This window comes from Oncorhynchus keta, chromosome 10 (assembly GCF_023373465.1).
Source record: "Oncorhynchus keta strain PuntledgeMale-10-30-2019 chromosome 10, Oket_V2, whole genome shotgun sequence".
Taxonomy (NCBI): domain Eukaryota; kingdom Metazoa; phylum Chordata; class Actinopteri; order Salmoniformes; family Salmonidae; genus Oncorhynchus; species Oncorhynchus keta.
This window is the reverse complement of record NC_068430.1, coordinates 72,901,320-72,919,453: the sequence shown is the minus strand read 5'-3', so window position 1 is coordinate 72,919,453 and position 18,134 is coordinate 72,901,320. Positions and strand designations below refer to the sequence as shown.

General features: G+C 41.5%; 2 protein-coding genes across 4 annotated transcripts; one reads left to right on the top strand and one right to left on the bottom strand.

The window, feature by feature from the left end:
* Positions 1 to 6,043: 6,043 nt before the first annotated feature.
* Positions 6,044 to 9,056, bottom strand: mb (myoglobin). Its single transcript, XM_035746502.2, has 4 exons — positions 8,965 to 9,056; positions 7,714 to 7,799; positions 6,581 to 6,797; positions 6,044 to 6,385 (listed from the first exon to the last, which is right to left on the bottom strand). Exons 2-4 carry the CDS (start codon positions 7,794 to 7,796, stop codon positions 6,245 to 6,247), a joined length of 441 nt encoding a protein of 146 aa, XP_035602395.1. The 5' UTR covers positions 7,797 to 7,799; positions 8,965 to 9,056; the 3' UTR covers positions 6,044 to 6,244.
* A 2,040-nt stretch (positions 9,057 to 11,096) lies between these two features.
* Positions 11,097 to 14,564, top strand: LOC118364786 (serine hydrolase-like protein). Of its 3 annotated transcripts, none has more exons than XM_035746496.2 (12): positions 11,097 to 11,328; positions 11,508 to 11,651; positions 11,848 to 11,961; positions 12,398 to 12,439; positions 12,547 to 12,566; positions 12,698 to 12,772; positions 12,874 to 12,980; positions 13,104 to 13,183; positions 13,329 to 13,363; positions 13,471 to 13,547; positions 13,707 to 13,794; positions 14,072 to 14,564. In XM_035746496.2, the coding sequence occupies exons 1-12, from the start codon at positions 11,271 to 11,273 to the stop codon at positions 14,210 to 14,212; spliced, it is 981 nt and encodes a 326-aa protein (XP_035602389.1). In that variant the 5' UTR covers positions 11,097 to 11,270; the 3' UTR covers positions 14,213 to 14,564. The 3 variants fall into 3 exon arrangements, with proteins under 3 accessions (XP_035602389.1, XP_035602388.1, XP_035602390.1); XM_035746495.2 differs by having other exon boundaries at positions 11,098 to 11,328; positions 12,871 to 12,980; XM_035746497.2 differs by having other exon boundaries at positions 11,098 to 11,328; positions 11,494 to 11,651; positions 12,871 to 12,980.
* The last annotated feature ends 3,570 nt before the right edge of the window (positions 14,565 to 18,134 follow it).

Below are 18,134 nucleotides of genomic sequence, written 5' to 3'. Positions count from 1 at the left end.
GATGCTTTTATAAAGGTTTTGTAAAATTTCAGCCAGTAGTTTTGAAAGTGCTCACGAGTCAAAATAGGTTCCTGAAAATTGTGCACAACGCCAACCATTTTAAAATAATACAATTCGTACAATATGTTACAAATGTGTATGTGCTTAAGATCCTGTTAAACCTCTTTAATCGTGAGCCAGCTATTTGAAGACTCCTGACCTCCTCACTCCTACCCGTCTCCCTCCTATTTCCTCCATCCCTAAAGTTCACATCCCCTTCCTGTTCAGATCAGGTATTTTGATAACCCTTGGTTGAAGATTTCCAGTGTGCTATCCCACTGGACAAAGATATCAGTTCAACGTCATTTGATTGAGTTTTCAACTAACATAAATTCAATGTGAAATAAACATATTTGAACCATGTAATTGGATTTAGGTTTAAAGTTGGGTGAATAAAAGAAACATCCCCGAAATCCCTTTACAGTGAATACTTTTTTTTGCATATCCAATAAGTTTTCCACATTGATTCAACATCATCAAATGTATTTTGTTGTATTTGAAATGGCGTGGAAACAACCATACAGTTGAAGTCGGATGTTTACATACACCTTAGCCAAATACATTTAAATTCGGTTTTTCACAATTCCTGACATTTAATCTTAGTAAAAATTCCCTGTCTTTGGTCAGTTAGGATCACTGCTTTATTTTAAGAATGTGAAATGTCAGAATAGTAGAGTGATTTATTTAAGCTTTTATTTCTTTCATCACATTATCAGTGGGTCAGAAGTTTACATACACTCAATTAGTATTTGGTAGAATTGCTTTTAAATTGTTTAACTTGGGTCAAACATTTTGGGTAGCCTTCCACAAGCTTCCCACAATAAGTTGGGTGAATTGTGGCCCATTCCTCCTGACAGAGCTGGTGTAACTGAGTCAGGTTTGTATGCCTCCTTGCTCGCACACGCTTTTCCAGTTCTGCCCACAAATTCTCTATAGGATTGAGGTCAGGGCTTTGTGATGGCCACTCCAATACCTTGACTTTGTTCTCCTTAAGCCATTTTGCCACAACTTTGGAAGTATGCTTGGGGTCATTGTCCATTTGGAAGACCCATTTCCGACCAAGCTTTAAAACCTCTTGAATCTAGGGGGCACTATTTTCATTTTTGGAAAAATAACGTCCCCAAAGTAAACTGCTATTTTGTCAGGACAAGATGCTAGAATGTGCATATAATTGATAGCTTAGGATAGAAAACACTCTAAAGTTTCCAAAACTGTAAAAATATTGTCTGTGAGTATAACAGAACTAATATTGCAGGCGAAAGCCTGAGAAAAATCCAATCAGGAAGGGACTCTTGTTTAGAAAGCTGTGCGTTCCTATGAGTCCCTATTGAGCAGTGTATGAGATATCAACCAGATTCCTTTTTCTATGGCTTCCCTAATGTGTCTAGTGTCACAATACATAGTTTCAGGCTTTTATTTTGACAAATGAGCCTGAACGTCAACATTGCGTCAGTGGTCAGCTGAAGTCTCTGACTGTTTTGTGCGTAAAGGACAAATGAGGCCATTGTTTCTCTCTATCCTACTCAGAAGCCACCAGTTCCGGTTGATATATTATCAAATAGATATTTGAAAAACACCTTGAGGATTGATTATAAACAACGTTTGCCATGTTTCTGTCGATATTATGGAGCTAATTTTGAATGTTTTTCGGGGTTGTAGTGACTGCAATTTCCGGTCGATTTCTCAGCCAAACGTGAAGAACAAACGGAGCTATTTCGCCTACAAAAATATTATTTTTGGAAAAAAGGAACATTTGCTATCTAACTGGGAGTCTCGTGAGTGAAAACATTCGAAGCTCATCAAAGGTAAACTATTTAATTTGATTGCTTTTCTGATTTTCATGACCAGGATGCCTGCTGCTAGCTAGTCATAATGCTATGCTAGGCTATCGATAAACTTACACAAATGCTTGTCTTGCTTTGTCTGTAAAGCATATTTTCAAAATCTGAGATGACAGGGTGATTAACAAAAGGCTAAGCTGTGTTTCAATATATTTCACTTGTGATTTCATGAATAGGAATATTTTCTAGTAATATTTATGTCCGTTGCGTTATGCTAATTAGTGTCAGTTGATGATTACGCTCCCGGACCCCGGATGGGTAGTATCAAGACTTCCTGACTGATGTCTTTAGATGTTCCTTCAATATAGCCACATAATTTTCTTCCTCATGAAGCCATCTATTTTGTGAAGTGCACCAGTCCCTCCTGCAGCAAAGCACCCCCACAACATGCTGCCACCCCTGTGCTTCACGGTTGGGATGGTGTTCTTCGGCTTGCAAGCTTCCCCCTTTTTCCTCCAAACATAACGATGGTCTTTATGGCCAAACCAGTTACATTGTTGTTTCATCAGTCCAGAGGTCATTTCTCCAAAAAGTACGATATTTATCCCCATGTGCAGTTGCAAACCGTAGTCTGGCTTTTTATGGCGGTTTTGGAGCAGTGGCTTCTTCCTTGCTGAGTGACCTTTCAGGTTATGTCGATTATAGGACTCGTATTTACTGTGGATATAGATACTTTTGTATGTTTCCTCCAGCATCAAGGTCCTTTGCTGTTTGCGAAAAGTGCAAATCAATCCCAAAATACATTCATCTCTAGGAGACAGAACACGTCTCCTTCCTGAATGGTATGACGGCTACATAGTCCCATGGTGTTTATACTTGTGTACTATTGTTTGTACAGATGAACGTGGTACCTTCAGGAGTTTGGAAATTGCTCCAAAGGATGATCCAGACTTCTGGAGGTCTACAATTTTTTTTTCTGATTTCTTGGCAAACTTATTTTGATTTTCCCATGTGGTCAAGCAAATAGGCACTGAGTTTGAAGGTAGGCCTTGAAATACATCCACAGGTACACCTCCAATTGACTCAAATTATGTCAATTAGCCTATCAGAAGCTTCTAGAGCCATGACATAATTTTCTGGAATTTTCCAAGCTGTTTAATGGCCCAGTCAACTTAGTGTAAACTTCTGACCCACTGGAATTGTGATATAGTGAAATAATCTGTAAACAATTGTTGGAAAAACTACTTGTGTCATGTACAAATTAATGTCCTAACCGACTTGCCAAACTGCAGTTAAGAAATTTGTGGAGTGGTTGAAAAACAATTTTTAATGACTCCAACCTAAGTATGTAAACTTCTGACTTCAACTCTAGATTCAACCAGTTGGTGCCTAGTGGGATTTACATCCTCTCCTCTTCCCCATCTTTCTCTCCCTTTCAGCTCTTAAGGTGTCTGTCCATCTCATGGATGTCTTCCTCTTGCTCTTTACCCCAATTCTTTACTGCTCCTCAGGGTGATTCAGTGTGTATGTTGTGTCGCTACTGGTTTAAACATCTTGTTGACGTCTGTGTCGGCCATTGTTGGCTCTGGAGTCTGAGGGACCTGTTGACAAATCCTTTCTGCACTGTAGGACATGACAAAATGAATACTGCATTTCAGAAGGGTTTTGCATTATGCCATCTGAAATGGAGATGTTTGTACAGTGAAACACACAATCTGCCACTCCAGCCACTTTAATGGGAAATGATGTAAAATATCACTAGCCACTTTAAACAATGCTACCTAATATGTTTACATACCCTACATTATTCATCTCATATGTATACGTATATACTGTACTCGATATCTACTGCACTTATGTAATACATGTATCACTAGCCACTAACTATGCCACTTTGTTTACATACTCATCTCATGTATATACTGCACTCAATACCATCTACTGTATCTTGCCTATGCCGCTCTGTACCATCAGTCATTCATATATCTTTATGTACATATTCTTTATCCCCTTACACTTGTCTAAGGTAGTAGTTTTGGAATTGTTAGCTAGATTACTTGTTGGTTATTACTGCATTGTCGGAACTAGAAGCACAAGCATTTCGCTACACTCGCATTAACATCTGCTAACCATGTATGTGACAAATACAATTTGATTTGATGTTGACACACTGTCCCAAATCATTCAGTATGTAATAAGTATGCAGGGGGTGACCACTGACAGACAGGCTCAGGTGGAGACACTAGGATGCACACGTCTTCCTCACTGATCAGGGCTGAGCAAAATAACCAGCAGCTAGGTAGAAGTTGAATGGCGTTTTTGGCTGTTGTCATGTGAACCATAATCTGTTATCCATAAGTGTTAATGGTTACATTTTGTGGAGTGTTAAGAAAAAAATATAGGTTGGGAAGCTGCTTGAAACCTAGTCCTGGTTAGAAAATATTGGGGACACAAGTTTGGGATCCACTGTGTTAATGCTGATTAGAAGTCTAAGGTATCCTGTTTCATCACTAGATAATGCCATTGGACACCATGAGGGAGGGGGGAGGGGGGAGGGGGGGTCAGTTAGGAACAAATTCTTATTCACAATGACAGCCTAGGAACAGTGGGTTAACTGCCTTGTTCAGAATGACAGATTTTTACCTTTTCAGCTCGGGATTCGATCCAACCTTTGTCACTGGCCCAACACTCTAACCACTAGGCTACCTCCATTCGGGCACATCAAGCAGTTTGCAGATGCATTTTGAATTCAGGGAAATGTCCTAAAGAAACAGGGTGGTGGGGATTGTGTATGCGTGCCTGCTGGTGAATGTGAATGTAGCACTTAGGTGTGTTGAGTGCAAGAGAGAATGCACGCGTTTCAGTCAAGGAGGGAGGGGATAGATCGCTTACTGACCGCTTGCTGACCTGCACAACAGAAACCTTTTAGGGCACATCAGTTTGCAGGTGCATATTGAATTCACCATAAATGTGAAGTGGCTGAGATGGGGAACACCTGAGCCCAATGGATGCTTTACTTCATGATAGTTACAGAATGAGTAACCTAAAAGGACTCACGTCTGTTTTGTTTTTCATATGGCTGACTCTTGACTAATGCCCCTGACCTGGGGTCAGCCGGTCTGGTCGGTGGAGACCGGCTGTCCTTGGCGACGGGTCAGCAGAAGAGATAAAGGCAGGCGGGTCACACGAGATGAGGGTGTCAGTGTCTTTCACGTCTGCAGTGCAGCGAGTGACACAGCCAGCCTATTAATAGTCGTTCCTTCAGCAGGGCAATTAACCACAGCTTTGGCAATCAGCTCAATGCCAGCCAGGCCAATGCCAAAACACTTATGACTGGAGACAATGGAAAAGTTAAAGAAACTTTGACCATTACAATTTTGCCCCTAGGCGCAAATGTGTTACAGATGTGGACTTGTACTTTAGATTCAAGAAGCACCACAGAGAAATAGCTCAATCCAGAATTAAGCATAGTATATTTGAATACACCTGATTTATTTCACCAGTACGTGTATTGTAGTCATTCGCATTGAGCTTATGGAAGCAATTATTTAATTCACTAGTGCGGCTTAACCAACCAGGGGCATTCTAGACATGCACTTCCTGAGAGGAAATGCACTGGGCAATCTCCATAGCGCCCAAGCTAACGGGCACAGCCTGGTCTGAACTCAGAGCCCCGCCTGAGATGCTGCTCTGTGGAGTGAGTCACGTCCACACTGACCGATAAGACTGCAGGAATGGCAAAGGACCGAGCCAGGGAAATGTCCAAAGAAACAGCGTGGTGGGGATTGTGTGTATGTAGCACTTTGGTGTGTTGAGTGCAAGAGAGATCATGCATGCGTTTCAGTCAAGGAGGGAGGAGATAAACTGCTGACTGACCGCTTGCTGACCTGCACTGGAACAGAAACCGGACAGTCAAAGATAGAGGGCTGTAGAGGTTACTACCAGAATAGAGGCAAAACAGGTTTGTCACAGAGCAGACTTAACTTCAACCCTTCCTTCTGTCCTAATCAGACCTAACCACATTTTATATTTTGTCCTTAAACCACAATTCAGCTTTTAACTGTTAATGTGTACAATAGCAAATCAACCTTACTATATAGAACAGGTATGAGAAAAAAGAACTTGTATCCTCCACCTCAGAAAATACATCTGTCCATGTCACTGGGTGAATGTTTGAAATTAGGCAAAGAGATGAAAGGCAGAATAGACACTTTAAACAGTCATTTGCAGCCGATGGAACATTTATTGGTTTAGTGAAAAGAGTAACAGCTTACATTCAGTAAGCCAACTACAATGAAAGGGTAGATTAAGGCAATATACTGTATAGAGAAATGTAGAATTTGCACAAATGCTTTGCCTCATACACTTTTCCAGTACGTTTTTCTGGAAGTCACAAGCAAACCAGCGTCGTTGAGGTAAACCCTTTACCCAGCAAAGCCCAGCTCCTTGTAGGTGACATCGATGTCAGCTATGATCACACCCATCACCTGCCTCAGAGCTTCTTGTCCTGCCCCATCCAGCCCTGCCTCCTCACCCATCACTTTGCAGATGATCTCAGTGATGAGCTGGGGAGCAGCAAGAGATGTTGATGTTTAACTTCATACTGAATAAAAGCACTAAAGGAAATTTCTCACTCAGCATTTTAGTAAACTAAGCATGACAGTGTCATGGTAAAACTGGAGTGAATGCAACAAATGTATGAATAAGGGGAAAGCACAGTTTCAGATAGAGGGAGGGAGACTGGAATCATTCATCCTCACCGTGAAGTTGTTGAGGGCAATCTTGTGCTTGGTGGCGTGGGTGGTTGCCAGGAGCTTGATGGCAGCGTGGTCACCTTTAGCTTTCAGCAGCTCACCCAGCTTCCTAAGCACAGTGGCCCCATGGGCAGCTACTGCTGCGTTCCCTGACAGGTCGCCCGCGGCGATGCCTGCGAACTTAGGGAACAACGTCAGGGTGTCTGGGTGCTCTGCAAACAGACTAGAGGTAAGGCGAGAGAGAGGAAGAGAGATTTGTAAGGAGAGTTCTGTGAGCCTCTACAGTACAAAAACAGCATTACATTTAAAAAAACTCATTCCTGATTGCTATATCTACACATTGGCATCAACCCATTTCTTAGTATTACATTCAACACAGTCTAGTAGTTGATGGCCAGAACCATTCTCCAGTCAATCGCTTAGCCAACTCAGTAAAGTCTGGCTCTGGTCCATGGCATTTCGTGCATCTTGCTGAGGTGTCTGCGCATCAGTAAGAAAAATGTAACAACTGGGCTCCCTGCCTGTGCCATTAAACCCCTACAACTCATCCAGAACGCCGCAGCCCGTCTGGTGTTCAACCTTCCCAAGTTCTCTCACGTCACCCCGCTCCTCCGCTCTCTCCACTGGCTTCCAGTTGAAGCTCGCATCCGCTACAAGACCATGGTGCTTGCCTACGGAGCTGTGAGGGGAACGGCACCTCAGTACCTCCAGGCTCTGATCAGGCCCTACACCCAAACAAGGGCACTGCGTGCGTTCATCCACCTCTGGCCTGCTCGCCTCCCTACCACTGAGGAAGTACAGTTCCCGCTCAGCCCAGTCAAAACTGTTCGCTGCTCTGGCCCCCCAATGGTGGAACAAACTCCCTCACGACGCCAGGACAGCGGAATCAATCACCACCTTCCGGAGACACCTGAAACCCCACCTCTTTAAGGAATACCTAGGATAGGATAAGTAATCCTTCTCACCCCCCTAAAAGATTTAGATGCACTATTGTAAAGTGGCTGTTCCACTGGATGTCATAAGGTGAATGCACCAATTTGTAAGTCGCTCTGGATAAGAGCGTCTGCTAAATGACTTAAATGTTATGTTAAATGTTAACCTGGGCCAAAGCAAACTACAGACCAATATTGTCCACTGACCGGCTCAGAACCAGTCCTCCGTGTTTGTTGTAGTCAGCCTCCACTGGCCCCCAGCACTTCAGAACCATGTCAAAGTTATCCATGACCTGAGGAAGACAGACAGGAGACTAAGGAGTGACATGACATACAGTACAAATCAGGGCTTGGGTCTTAACTAATAAAACGGCATCCATTTTCAGACGCGTAACTCAGGTTCTCGCGCTCGTTGTTGCCAGTTTATTCATTATTACGCACACCTGCTGCTACCATCGTTACATTCACCTGCGCCTCATGACTCACCTGGACTCCATCGCCTTCCTGATTACCTCCCCTATATCTGTCACTCCCGTCGGTTCTTTCCCCAGGCATTGTTTCTGTTTCATGTCTGTACGCTACTCATGTTTCGTTCCATTTTAGTTTATTTTTTAAAATTAGCTGCCTGTACTTAATTCCCGATTATTAACGTACACCTTACAAAAGCTATTTATTCCCAACATGTTTCTTTAAAAAAAAAAATCTAATTGACCTTCAATTTGAATTTACCTCCAGCCCTATTACAAACACGTACAATAGGAAAGCTAATATTTTCTGTGCCAAGCAGTCAGTGGGTTAGTAAGACAGGCTGAAGCTGGTCTAGTAGAGGAACAAATTAATATCAGATTGAACAGGACCAATGAAGCAGCCAAAAAGACAGAATTATAGTTTTAATTTACATTACACTAATTCAGTAATGCATTTATCTAATTAACATATGGCAAGTCTACTCAGCAAAACGCTATAGAAACGGTCAGCCATAAATCCTAGTGGAGGGGAGAGGGTAGCTACGGATTGCATGCATTGTTAGAGGTGGTAAGTGTTAGGTGGGTAGCAGGGGAGAGATTAGATGTCATACAGTTCAAGTAGTTTACTGAAATACATTTTGGGTTACAATATCAGCTCACCCAAACTCTCACTCATGATTACTAATGTGATGTGCTTTTGCAGCCACTAATGCTAGGTAAAAATGATAAACATTGTTTTTTAAAGTGAATAAACATTTGATCCAAAAATGTATTTCTAAAGCAGGGCTACCCAACCCTCTTCCTGGAGATCTACCATCCTGTGGGTTCAGTCCAACCTGAATTTAACACACCTAATTATACTAATTAGCTGCTCAACAAGACCTCAACTAGCTGAATCAGATATGCTAAATTAGGGTAGGACTGAAAACCTACAGGAAGAGGGTTGGGCAGCCCTGTTTTAAAGCGTGACATAGAGGCATTAATACTGTACCAGTAAAGCAGGTAAATGTCCCGTGTCAATATTTCAAACTCCAAAATACTTTATAGTCAAACCCATCCCCAAACCATACCTTTTATACCTCCTCCTCCCTCTCACGCACTCATCCCAGACCAACCATCAATCTCTCTCTCCAAGTTAACTCCACCTCTAAACCTTTTAGCCCGCCCTCCCGTTAGGTTACCAAATTATGATACCATACCAGTTAGATTCCTTTCTGTCCTGCACTGCATTGTGAATTCTATTGTCTCATATTAAATGGTCATATTAAGCCGAGCCTGTAAACGGTTTGGAGTTCTGATGAACTGTAGCAATAGAGCATCAGCATACCAACTTTGGAAATAATTTCTATTCAGAATTTGATTGACTTGGAAATCTTGATTTTGGAACCTTCTTACATTTACATTACATTTAAGTGATTTAGCAGACGCTCTTATCCCTTTTCTTATGAACTAACATACATAAATCTCTCAATTGTTCATAATGTGTAAGAAATGCCATTTGACTCAATCCTATGACCCTTAGTATACGACAATAGCAGTGGTGTGATGCCGACAGCATTGCTTTCTTTATGACACACTCATTGTTTTGAACAGGGCGAAAGAGCATCTGTCCTTTACAAATACATTATTGGCATGGTCAAAGACAAATGCTGCCAAAAGTCAGCAAATGAGAAAAGCAGTTGTTACACTGCAATGACATAAACTTTTGAACCTAAGGCCAAACAGGACTGTGACTCTCATATATGTCCATGAATAGGCAATACATTGTCACAATCTTTCACTATCTATCTTCCTTCCTTCCTCTCTCTCTCTTCTTTATCTCACACCTCTCTGTCTCTTTTTGCCATTATCCCCATCTCTTTCTCATCTCCTATCTTTCTCTCTCTTCAGTCACCATGTAGCATTCTCCTCTCCTATCTTTCTCTCTCTTCAGTCACCATGTAGCTTTATAAATAACTACTGGCAGCAGCCAGGACCACTAGACAGCTAGAGCATGTAAGAATGGATATGTTTAGTCCCTAGCCCTTTCCCTCCTTTACTGGGGTTCAAGTTCAGGTCAAGTTTAAACCTTGCCAGGTTGGGATATAACCAACTATTGGTATTCTCTATTTTGTTCTACTGAGCTATATGGAATTGTTTTAAGAAGGAACATTTAGCTATTTGATTTTGAATTTTAAGACCCCTTGAATTATCCCCAAAATATATTTCTACATAATTTAATAAAACAATATTTTGAGCCTTATTGCTATTAGCCCATACAAGCACATTGAATAACAGATTCACTACACGGAAAAACAGATAGTCCCTAAAAAATATCAAAAAGGAAGTTTGTTCTGAAGTGTCTCTCCTATATCTATTCTCAAACTATTTTAGGCTTAGGGTTTTACCATTTCTGCCACCTGGTGACCTTTTGCAGATACAACAGCATCCACTTTGTTTGTTTAAAAGGCCTTGTCGTCCACCTCTAGAATGTTTCCAAGGCTGGAATTTCCTCACTATTTTTCAAAATTATTTTTGTTTTTCATGCCGGTAGGCTAAATGTCAGGAAATATTTCAAAATTATTTTTGTTTTTCATGCCAATAAGGCTAAATGTCACGAAATGGTTGGAACAGACAAATTCTGCAACAAACTCTAGACCAATGCCTTGAGCTATACTCAGATGGAAAAAAATATATATTGGGGACAAAGACACGTTGTTCATAGTCTTGACCACTTGTTTGGTTTATTGTTAGAACGATATAATTCTGGATTGTAAGTATATGCAGGTCCCTTAAGGTCCTTGTGTAATTGTAATGTGATATTGTACCCCCTAGCTCGATTATCTATTGTTTGTGATCTATGTATGCTTGTGTTCCCTCATGTGCTTTATGTATTGATTTGTTATTAATAAAAATAAAATAAATAAATAAAAAATATATAAAATTCTGGATACTTTGTGACCGCACCTTGTCTTGTAACGCCTTGTGTTAACCCGCCCTGTTCTCCTGACAAAGAATGTGATTGGACAATGTCTGACATAGAATTGTGCGTGCACTTGTCAATCATTTAACCGGCCGCTAGCTGTCCAATGTTATTCGCTAAGGGGGAGACGCATTCACGTTTCATTGGGCAAAATAACACGTATCACTTCACCCGGAAGTAATGGAGAATCATTTCGAAGGTTACATAAGCGTGAATAGTTGTTGTTATTTCATAGCTAACGTTTTATTATATATATATTTAATATATCCATGCTGTGGACGTATAGTGCTTATGTTTAGTTAACAACCTGACGTTGAAGTTGGTCTTTCAGAATAATGCAAACTTTGAAAGGAGTCAGACACTTGATGACATCAGCTACCATGAAACAAGCAGGTAAGAATGAATCCTTTCTTGATCGTCAGAACTTATGGGAGCTGTCTTGACATGAACTTAGTGAACTCATTAGTGTGTTTGTTTGTTGAGCTTCTTATAACACTTCCTCAAGCACTATTACTGATTGTTGTGGCATGTTAAATGCTTAGTAATGTGTCTTAACAGTAATTGCCCTTCAGTGACAGAGTTCAATATGCCAGTGCCGTGGGGAGAGATAAGGGGCAAGGTCTGGGGTCCTGACCATGGTCGACCAATACTCTGCCTGCACGGCTGGGCAGACAACTGTGGCACTTTCAACACTCTCATTCCACTCCTGCCAAAAGGTGTGTAGGCTGCCTGCCCGCTAGGTCAGCACAGAGAATTATACAATAGATTCATGAGAACTTGTCATTGGAATTGGAAGGACATTCAGTTGCATAGTTGTTCAGTACAGAGGGAGTCAGTCTCTTACAGTCTCTCTCTCTCTCTCTCTCTCTCTCTCTCTCTCTCTCTCTCTCTCATATTCATATATACATACAGAGTGGAAGTGTGTAGCTGTGGATATGGCTGGCCATGGCCTCTCCTCCCATAGACCTCCTGGAGTCTTCTACAGCTTTCCTGCTTATGTGGCTGACATACGGCGAGTCATTGGAGGTATTAATAATTATTCAAATGAATTTAGTGGATGCATATATTTGTCCAATTTCACACAGGCACAAGTGTGTTTTAATACAAATGTGTGAATTGAAAATGTGTTTTTTGCATATCCCACTCTCTCTGAGACACCCTCTGAGAATGGGGTCATGGCTGCCTGGAGGCGACCCTGGAGCAATTAGGGTTAAGTGCCGACCTTTCGGTTACTGGCCCACTGCTCAAGCCGCTAGGCTACCTGCTGGTTTGAGCTTATTCAGACCAATGTGACCTTTGCTCCAGTAAGAGCTGAAAAGCAATGATTGAATGTAAAGTGAAGTTAGACACAGCTATATGAGGTTTCCTCATTCTTTCTCTCCTAGGTAGGTGTAATTTTAAAGTATGAAGCTACATTTAGCAGATTATCTCTCACTATCTAATCCATTGAAATGGTTTGCAGCTCTCCAATGGAAGAGATTCTCTATTATCGGACACAGTATGGGTGAGTGACTGTTCATCTTCATCTCTCTTCCACTCATTGTGTTCTGATCAGACATGGTTGTTTTCCTTTCTGTACAGACATCTGATCATGTGCTCTCCATTGTACAGGTGGCAATGTAGCTGGAATGGTAAGCATCTTAAAAAAATAAGCATGTTAATGCTGTTTGATATCTGTGTGTCTCTTCGCAATGAACAATATCCAGAGACAGTACCTGTGTATGGTGTGTGTGTGTAACCATGTCCTGTTGTCTTTGTCCAGTTCAGTGCATTGTATCCAGAGATGGTGGATTCAGTGGTTCTCCTGGACTCCTATGGATTCTTACCCACAGACGCAGTACTGAAATACTCAACTCTTTTATCATTTGCTCCTTGGAACTGTTCAGGACATCCACATTTTATAATGTCTCTCTACCATTGTGTCTCTTACCCTAGAAGGAATTGCATACGGTGATAAGACAGGGATTTGAAGGAATGCTTGAGTTTGAGAAGAAGAAAGATGAGAAGAAAGAGAAGGTTTACACCTATGAGAACGCATTGATGAGGTAAGACCACACTTCCTGGTTTTACAATGACACTTCTGTTATGTTGGGCTGTCTGGCCATAATCTCTCTGCTCTGATAATCCTAGTCATTGCGTCACTCCTATGATGTGTTAATTACTTCCAGGCTTTTGGCAGCAAACCCCTCTCTCTTGGAGCAGTCAGCCCACATTCTTCTAGAACGAGGACTCGCTCAGGTTGAAGGAGGTAAAATGATCATTCTCTCCCCCTCTCTCCCTATCTCACGTGGTCTTTTTTCTCTTTTCACTTTGTTTCTCCTTCTTGTCATCTTTCGTACTCATATCATTGTAATATAATAGTAATACTAACACTTTCTATTTTTATCTCATAGGGGTGGTGTTCACCCGAGACATTAGAATCAATCTGGTAAGACTGATCTTTTTGTGTTTAATAGTCCTCATAAAAAAAATATTTACTTAAGTTGATTTGTATATTTGATCTGTTTCTAGGAATGCTAATGTGTTCTGTTTCAGAAAAATGTTGTGCGTGTCAGTCTGGAGCAGAGTCTGGAGTTGCAGTCCAGGATACAGGCCAGAGTTCTAGTAGTGCTGTAGGACACTCTCCCATCATTACACTATTTCACAATTATTACAGGATTATTACACCGTTTCTATTGTAAACTACACTTTACCACACCGTCAGTCACTATTTTTTTTTTTTTTTTTACTGCTAATATGTTTTACTTGAAGAACTCTAATTCTCCTGATAGGGCGGAGGAGGGGTTTGAGAAGATGTTTTCTGAACCACAACAGAAGACATTTACCTCAACGCTACTTCTAGGGTATAAAGACCAAAGCGTGAGTATACTTATGTATACACCTATTTACAAAGAAACAATGTCCTACTCACATTCTAATGTCACTTTTAAGGTTGCGACTGAAACATTTTAGCGTAATATTTGTATGTTGTTACTACAGTCATATTGTGCGCTGCTCCTTGCAGCTACAGTACTGTATAGATAACAGTGGTAAAAGATTGGTCAAATGCAGGGTTTTTGGGAAAGTTAGTTTATATGTATTTGTTTTCAATCTCTCTCTCCCCCTCTGTCTGTCTGTCTGTCTCTCTCTCTCTCAGGGCATGGTGGTTAACGTACCTGGTGATCATCATGTCCACCTGAACACCCCTGAGACTGTGGCTCAACTCGTCACTGACTTCCTCCAGAAAGAAGCTCCTTCACACAGCACTGCAGAGGATACACAGGCAGCCAAGTTATAATCCCACGCCCCTCCCCCACTGTGTTAGTTAGTGTTTACAACTCTCAGATACATGCAGTGTGCCTGTAGCCTTCCGGGTGCCATCCATCCATTCATAACATGAGCAGTATTAAAGGTAGACTCAGCGACATGGCGTAGATGCAGAAAGTAAATAGCATAGTGGGTACATTTCCACAACAATTCCTGGTGAACCAGTGAGCTGGACTGTGTGAGAGCAAAGTCTTGTATCTCACTCATCTCAATATCTGCAGTGCTGCCCGTGTCAACGTCATTCTGCTGAATCTACGCATAATATGAGACTGGATCAGTTTACAAACCTGTAGACGCAGAATAAATTGCTACTACTAAACAGACTTTAAAGACTTTGAGACCATAATATTTATTATATTGTGCTGTATCTAAAACACACCAATACTTTTTTAACGGCAGTCTGTCGAGCTAGAATACTTGATGTTTACCAGTTGCTGTATGTCATGTCTTTTTAGAACTGGCCTGTTTTCTCCCAACTGATGACCCGGTGATGCCTTACAGTGCCTTGATACTGGTCAGAACCTATTGAAATGCATTCATATTTTAATAAATCACACATTTTTATTTAAAAAAATAATTGTATAGGATTTGGCTTCACACCAATCAGATGCAGACCTACATTTCCACTTCCTGGATGTGGCCCAATGAGAAGTGGATTAGAGGTTGATCTATTAAGCTTATCTTTCCTTCATATGGACCTAGAGCTGAGTAACAATCATTCAACTAATTGGACAAAGGCTTCTTCCTGGTACAGTTTGACAATAAATAGGTCATCCTTCCTGCTCTTCAGTCTTATTTTAGTCATTGTCTCAGATAAAAGTAATTGTCTCAGACGTCAAGAGAAAAAAAACATGACATGTTGTGCTTTGTAGATGAGCAGTCTCCTTATAAGGAAATCCTATTGCTTCTGCCTGAGTGACGGATATGAAGGAGAACATTACCCTCTTACTCTGTGATGGTTTGTGCATTAAATTAACTGTAATCGATTTCATGCAGAGGATGAAGGAGGCGACCGGAGACATCTGAAGGGTCCTGGCCCAAAAAAACACCACAATAACCGTTGCACAACATCCGCCTCCACCCATCACTAGGGCTGTTGTCATAGCAATGCCCCCCTCCTCCCCTCCCTTTGAATGTGACGTCAGAACCCAGAGCAGTATGATGAACCTCTCTGTCATCTGTACAGAGAGATAACCTTGGATTATATTATACCATCCAGCTGACGGTTGTGCTGCATTAGACCAATACATCATCTGATTAGTGACTCCATTGCTCCTCCATTTTACACAAACATCATATTCAGAGGAAGGCGGGCACAGCAGAGACCACAGGTATGTGCCGAAACCTGCTAGCTACTGTGCGATATTTTTTGTCATGATCATGTGCAGTTACTCTAGCAGCTAATGTGTGCAATCAGTTACAGTGGACATAATCTACTGACACAGTACAAGGATGGCGAAGCATGTTAGAGTATTTGAATGGCAATAGCCTGCCACAAGTAATATACCTTAACACAGAGGACCATTTTATAGTCAATTTTGACAGGGCAGTTGCTTGCACATAATAGTTGACGAGATTGTGAATAAGGAGTAAGTTTCCAGGTAAAGCTGCACCATGTGTACAATAGGTAGATTGTGTTTGTTATTTGATCATCAGCTCACAATCTAATGTCCCCCGTCCTCCTCCTGTACCGCTCCGTAACAGTACCATGACCTGGATGTTCCTGGACTGGTTCGTCCCCATCTACCTGCTGGTGTCGGTCCTGGTGCTGGCCGGCTTCGGCGCCTGTCTCTACTTCCTCGAGCCAGGGCTTCAGGACGCACACAAGTGGAGCAACAAGACTGTGAAGCACCATCCGCTGGTGGTCAGCTTGAACAGCAAAGACGAAGATGGCAATGCCCTCATATGATATGACCACACACACTACGGGAAGGACAGAAGCTGACCACATGGAGTGAAGCTGGGACTGGAGGACCGCAGGATGGTAGATAGAGACAAACACTTCCTGAGAGGTTTGGGACGTGAGAGGCCTGACTGGGAAGAAACAGCATTGAGAGGAAGGCACTGTGGTCAGGTGATGTCACCCGTTGAAATGTGAAATAACGTTTTCATCGAGAGGGGAAACAAAAAATGAGGTCATTTGAACAAAGGGATAGTTCCTGTTTTCATGTTCATATTTGTGCCATTTCATGATTGTGCCAATTTTTACATATCTTTTGTAACCAGACATTCACTGCATTTATCATGATGTTTATGTATCTTAGTGCATTTGAAGCTGACTAATAAAGTGCAATACATTTCTAAATGTTGAAACCACAAAATCAGTTTTCTGAAAATGTCAATATGGCAGCTGCTATCAAGATGTCTCTTGTTTGGAAGTATTTGTAAAGGTGTTTGAATGAAACTGTCAATTGCTTTCAGTAATGATATCAGTTATGTGCCAAATAGATTGATGAATAAATTCTTCAAGATGCCAAAATAATCCATTCAGAGGTCGATTCTAAGACAACATTTGTGTTTTATTCTCATCATGCTGCCCTTTTTTACTGAAGGGTGGTGGGAAAAAAGTATGTATGTATCATTTTGCACTTTTGACCATGTTACCATAATTATATATTCATAAAAAATAACAAAATAAATGGATTTATCACCATTTGAATACCCCGTGTTATGCACTAATTCTCAGCCCTGGAAAAAGTCAAACAAAAAGAGGAAAACTTTTCAAAGATTTGTTTCAAGATTCTCCACTGGGGAGCATTGTAGTTGTTTATCCACAGACACAGACTATGTTTCCCATAGACAAACAAAATGAGGGGGGTGGGAGTGGGTGAGTGAAACAGTGCAGCTTTAGATGAGAGGAATGGGGAGAATGTAACTTTGGTACACACAACTTCCAGCTGTTCTCCTTGTCTCTCTCGCTCTCTCTGTCTCTCACTGTCTCTCACTCGTTTTCTCTCTCACTCCATGTCAACGACCCAGATAGAGCCTATCGCATACACTCAGGTCAGTGCTTGTTTAACTGTATACTCATCTTTCTGTTTATTTTTAGTTGATCAGGCTTGCAGTCTTCTGTAATGCAATGTAATGCAGTTGACTATTTGAGAATGCAAGTTTTCTGCAATGCTTTTTACATTAAAGTTATGTTTCTGACAGACTTACTGCCAAACGTACAATAAAATATATAAACATAAAAAATTTAAAAATTAACATAAAATTTATTTCTCTCCCATTAACCTTCTCTCACTCCCTACTCATCAAAACTGTCAGGCTTTGCAGATACTCATAATTTCTCTTTGCAATGAGTTTTGATAACCACCTTGCAACTTTCACCTCTAAACAACCCCAGAGACACCTACAAGTCCCTTCGCCCCTTCCTCTCCAGCTCTCACCTATTGTCACAAAGAAACCCATCCAGATCTCCTCCTTTGACTGCCAGGGACTCCATCTTCACACAGAGAGGACTCTTGGCAACAGGACAGCACATCCTATTCTAAAGCTCAAACCTGGTGTCTCTCCGACACTTCCTACTCCTAAGGTCAGGCTAGGCCCATCCCCAACACTTCCTACCCCTAAGGTAAGGCTAGGCCCATCCCCAACACTTCCTACCCCTAAGGTCAGGCTAGGCCCATCCCCAACACTTCCTACCCCTAAGGTCAGGCTAGGCCCATCCCCAACACTTCTTACTCCAAAGCCTATTTGGAAAGTTCCTATTCAAAATCCTAGCACATCTCCAAAAGTTCCTATTCCAAATCATAGTGTTTCGCCACCACTTATCATTACAAACCCAGACCTCTCTCCAAGCCTTTCCATCCCAAAGATCCGGCTTGGCCCATCTCCAAAACTGTACTGTCAAACAATGCAATTGGAGAGCCAAGGCACAAAACAGACCTCCC

Coding starts and splice junctions, on each gene's coding strand:
- mb (XM_035746502.2), bottom strand. CDS start 7,796: ATGGATAACTTTGACATGGTTCTGAAGTGCTGGGGGCCAGTGGAGGCT. Junction 6,798..7,713: donor GGAGGACTGGTTCTGAGCCG/GTCAGTGGACAA, acceptor CCTTACCTCTAG/TCTGTTTGCAGAGCACCCAG. Junction 6,386..6,580: donor TTGCCCTCAACAACTTCACG/GTGAGGATGAAT, acceptor GCTGCTCCCCAG/CTCATCACTGAGATCATCTG.
- LOC118364786 (XM_035746495.2), top strand. CDS start 11,271: ATGCAAACTTTGAAAGGAGTCAGACACTTGATGACATCAGCTACCATG. Junction 11,329..11,507: donor AGCTACCATGAAACAAGCAG/GTAAGAATGAAT, acceptor ATTGCCCTTCAG/TGACAGAGTTCAATATGCCA. Junction 12,981..13,103: donor TATGAGAACGCATTGATGAG/GTAAGACCACAC, acceptor AATTACTTCCAG/GCTTTTGGCAGCAAACCCCT.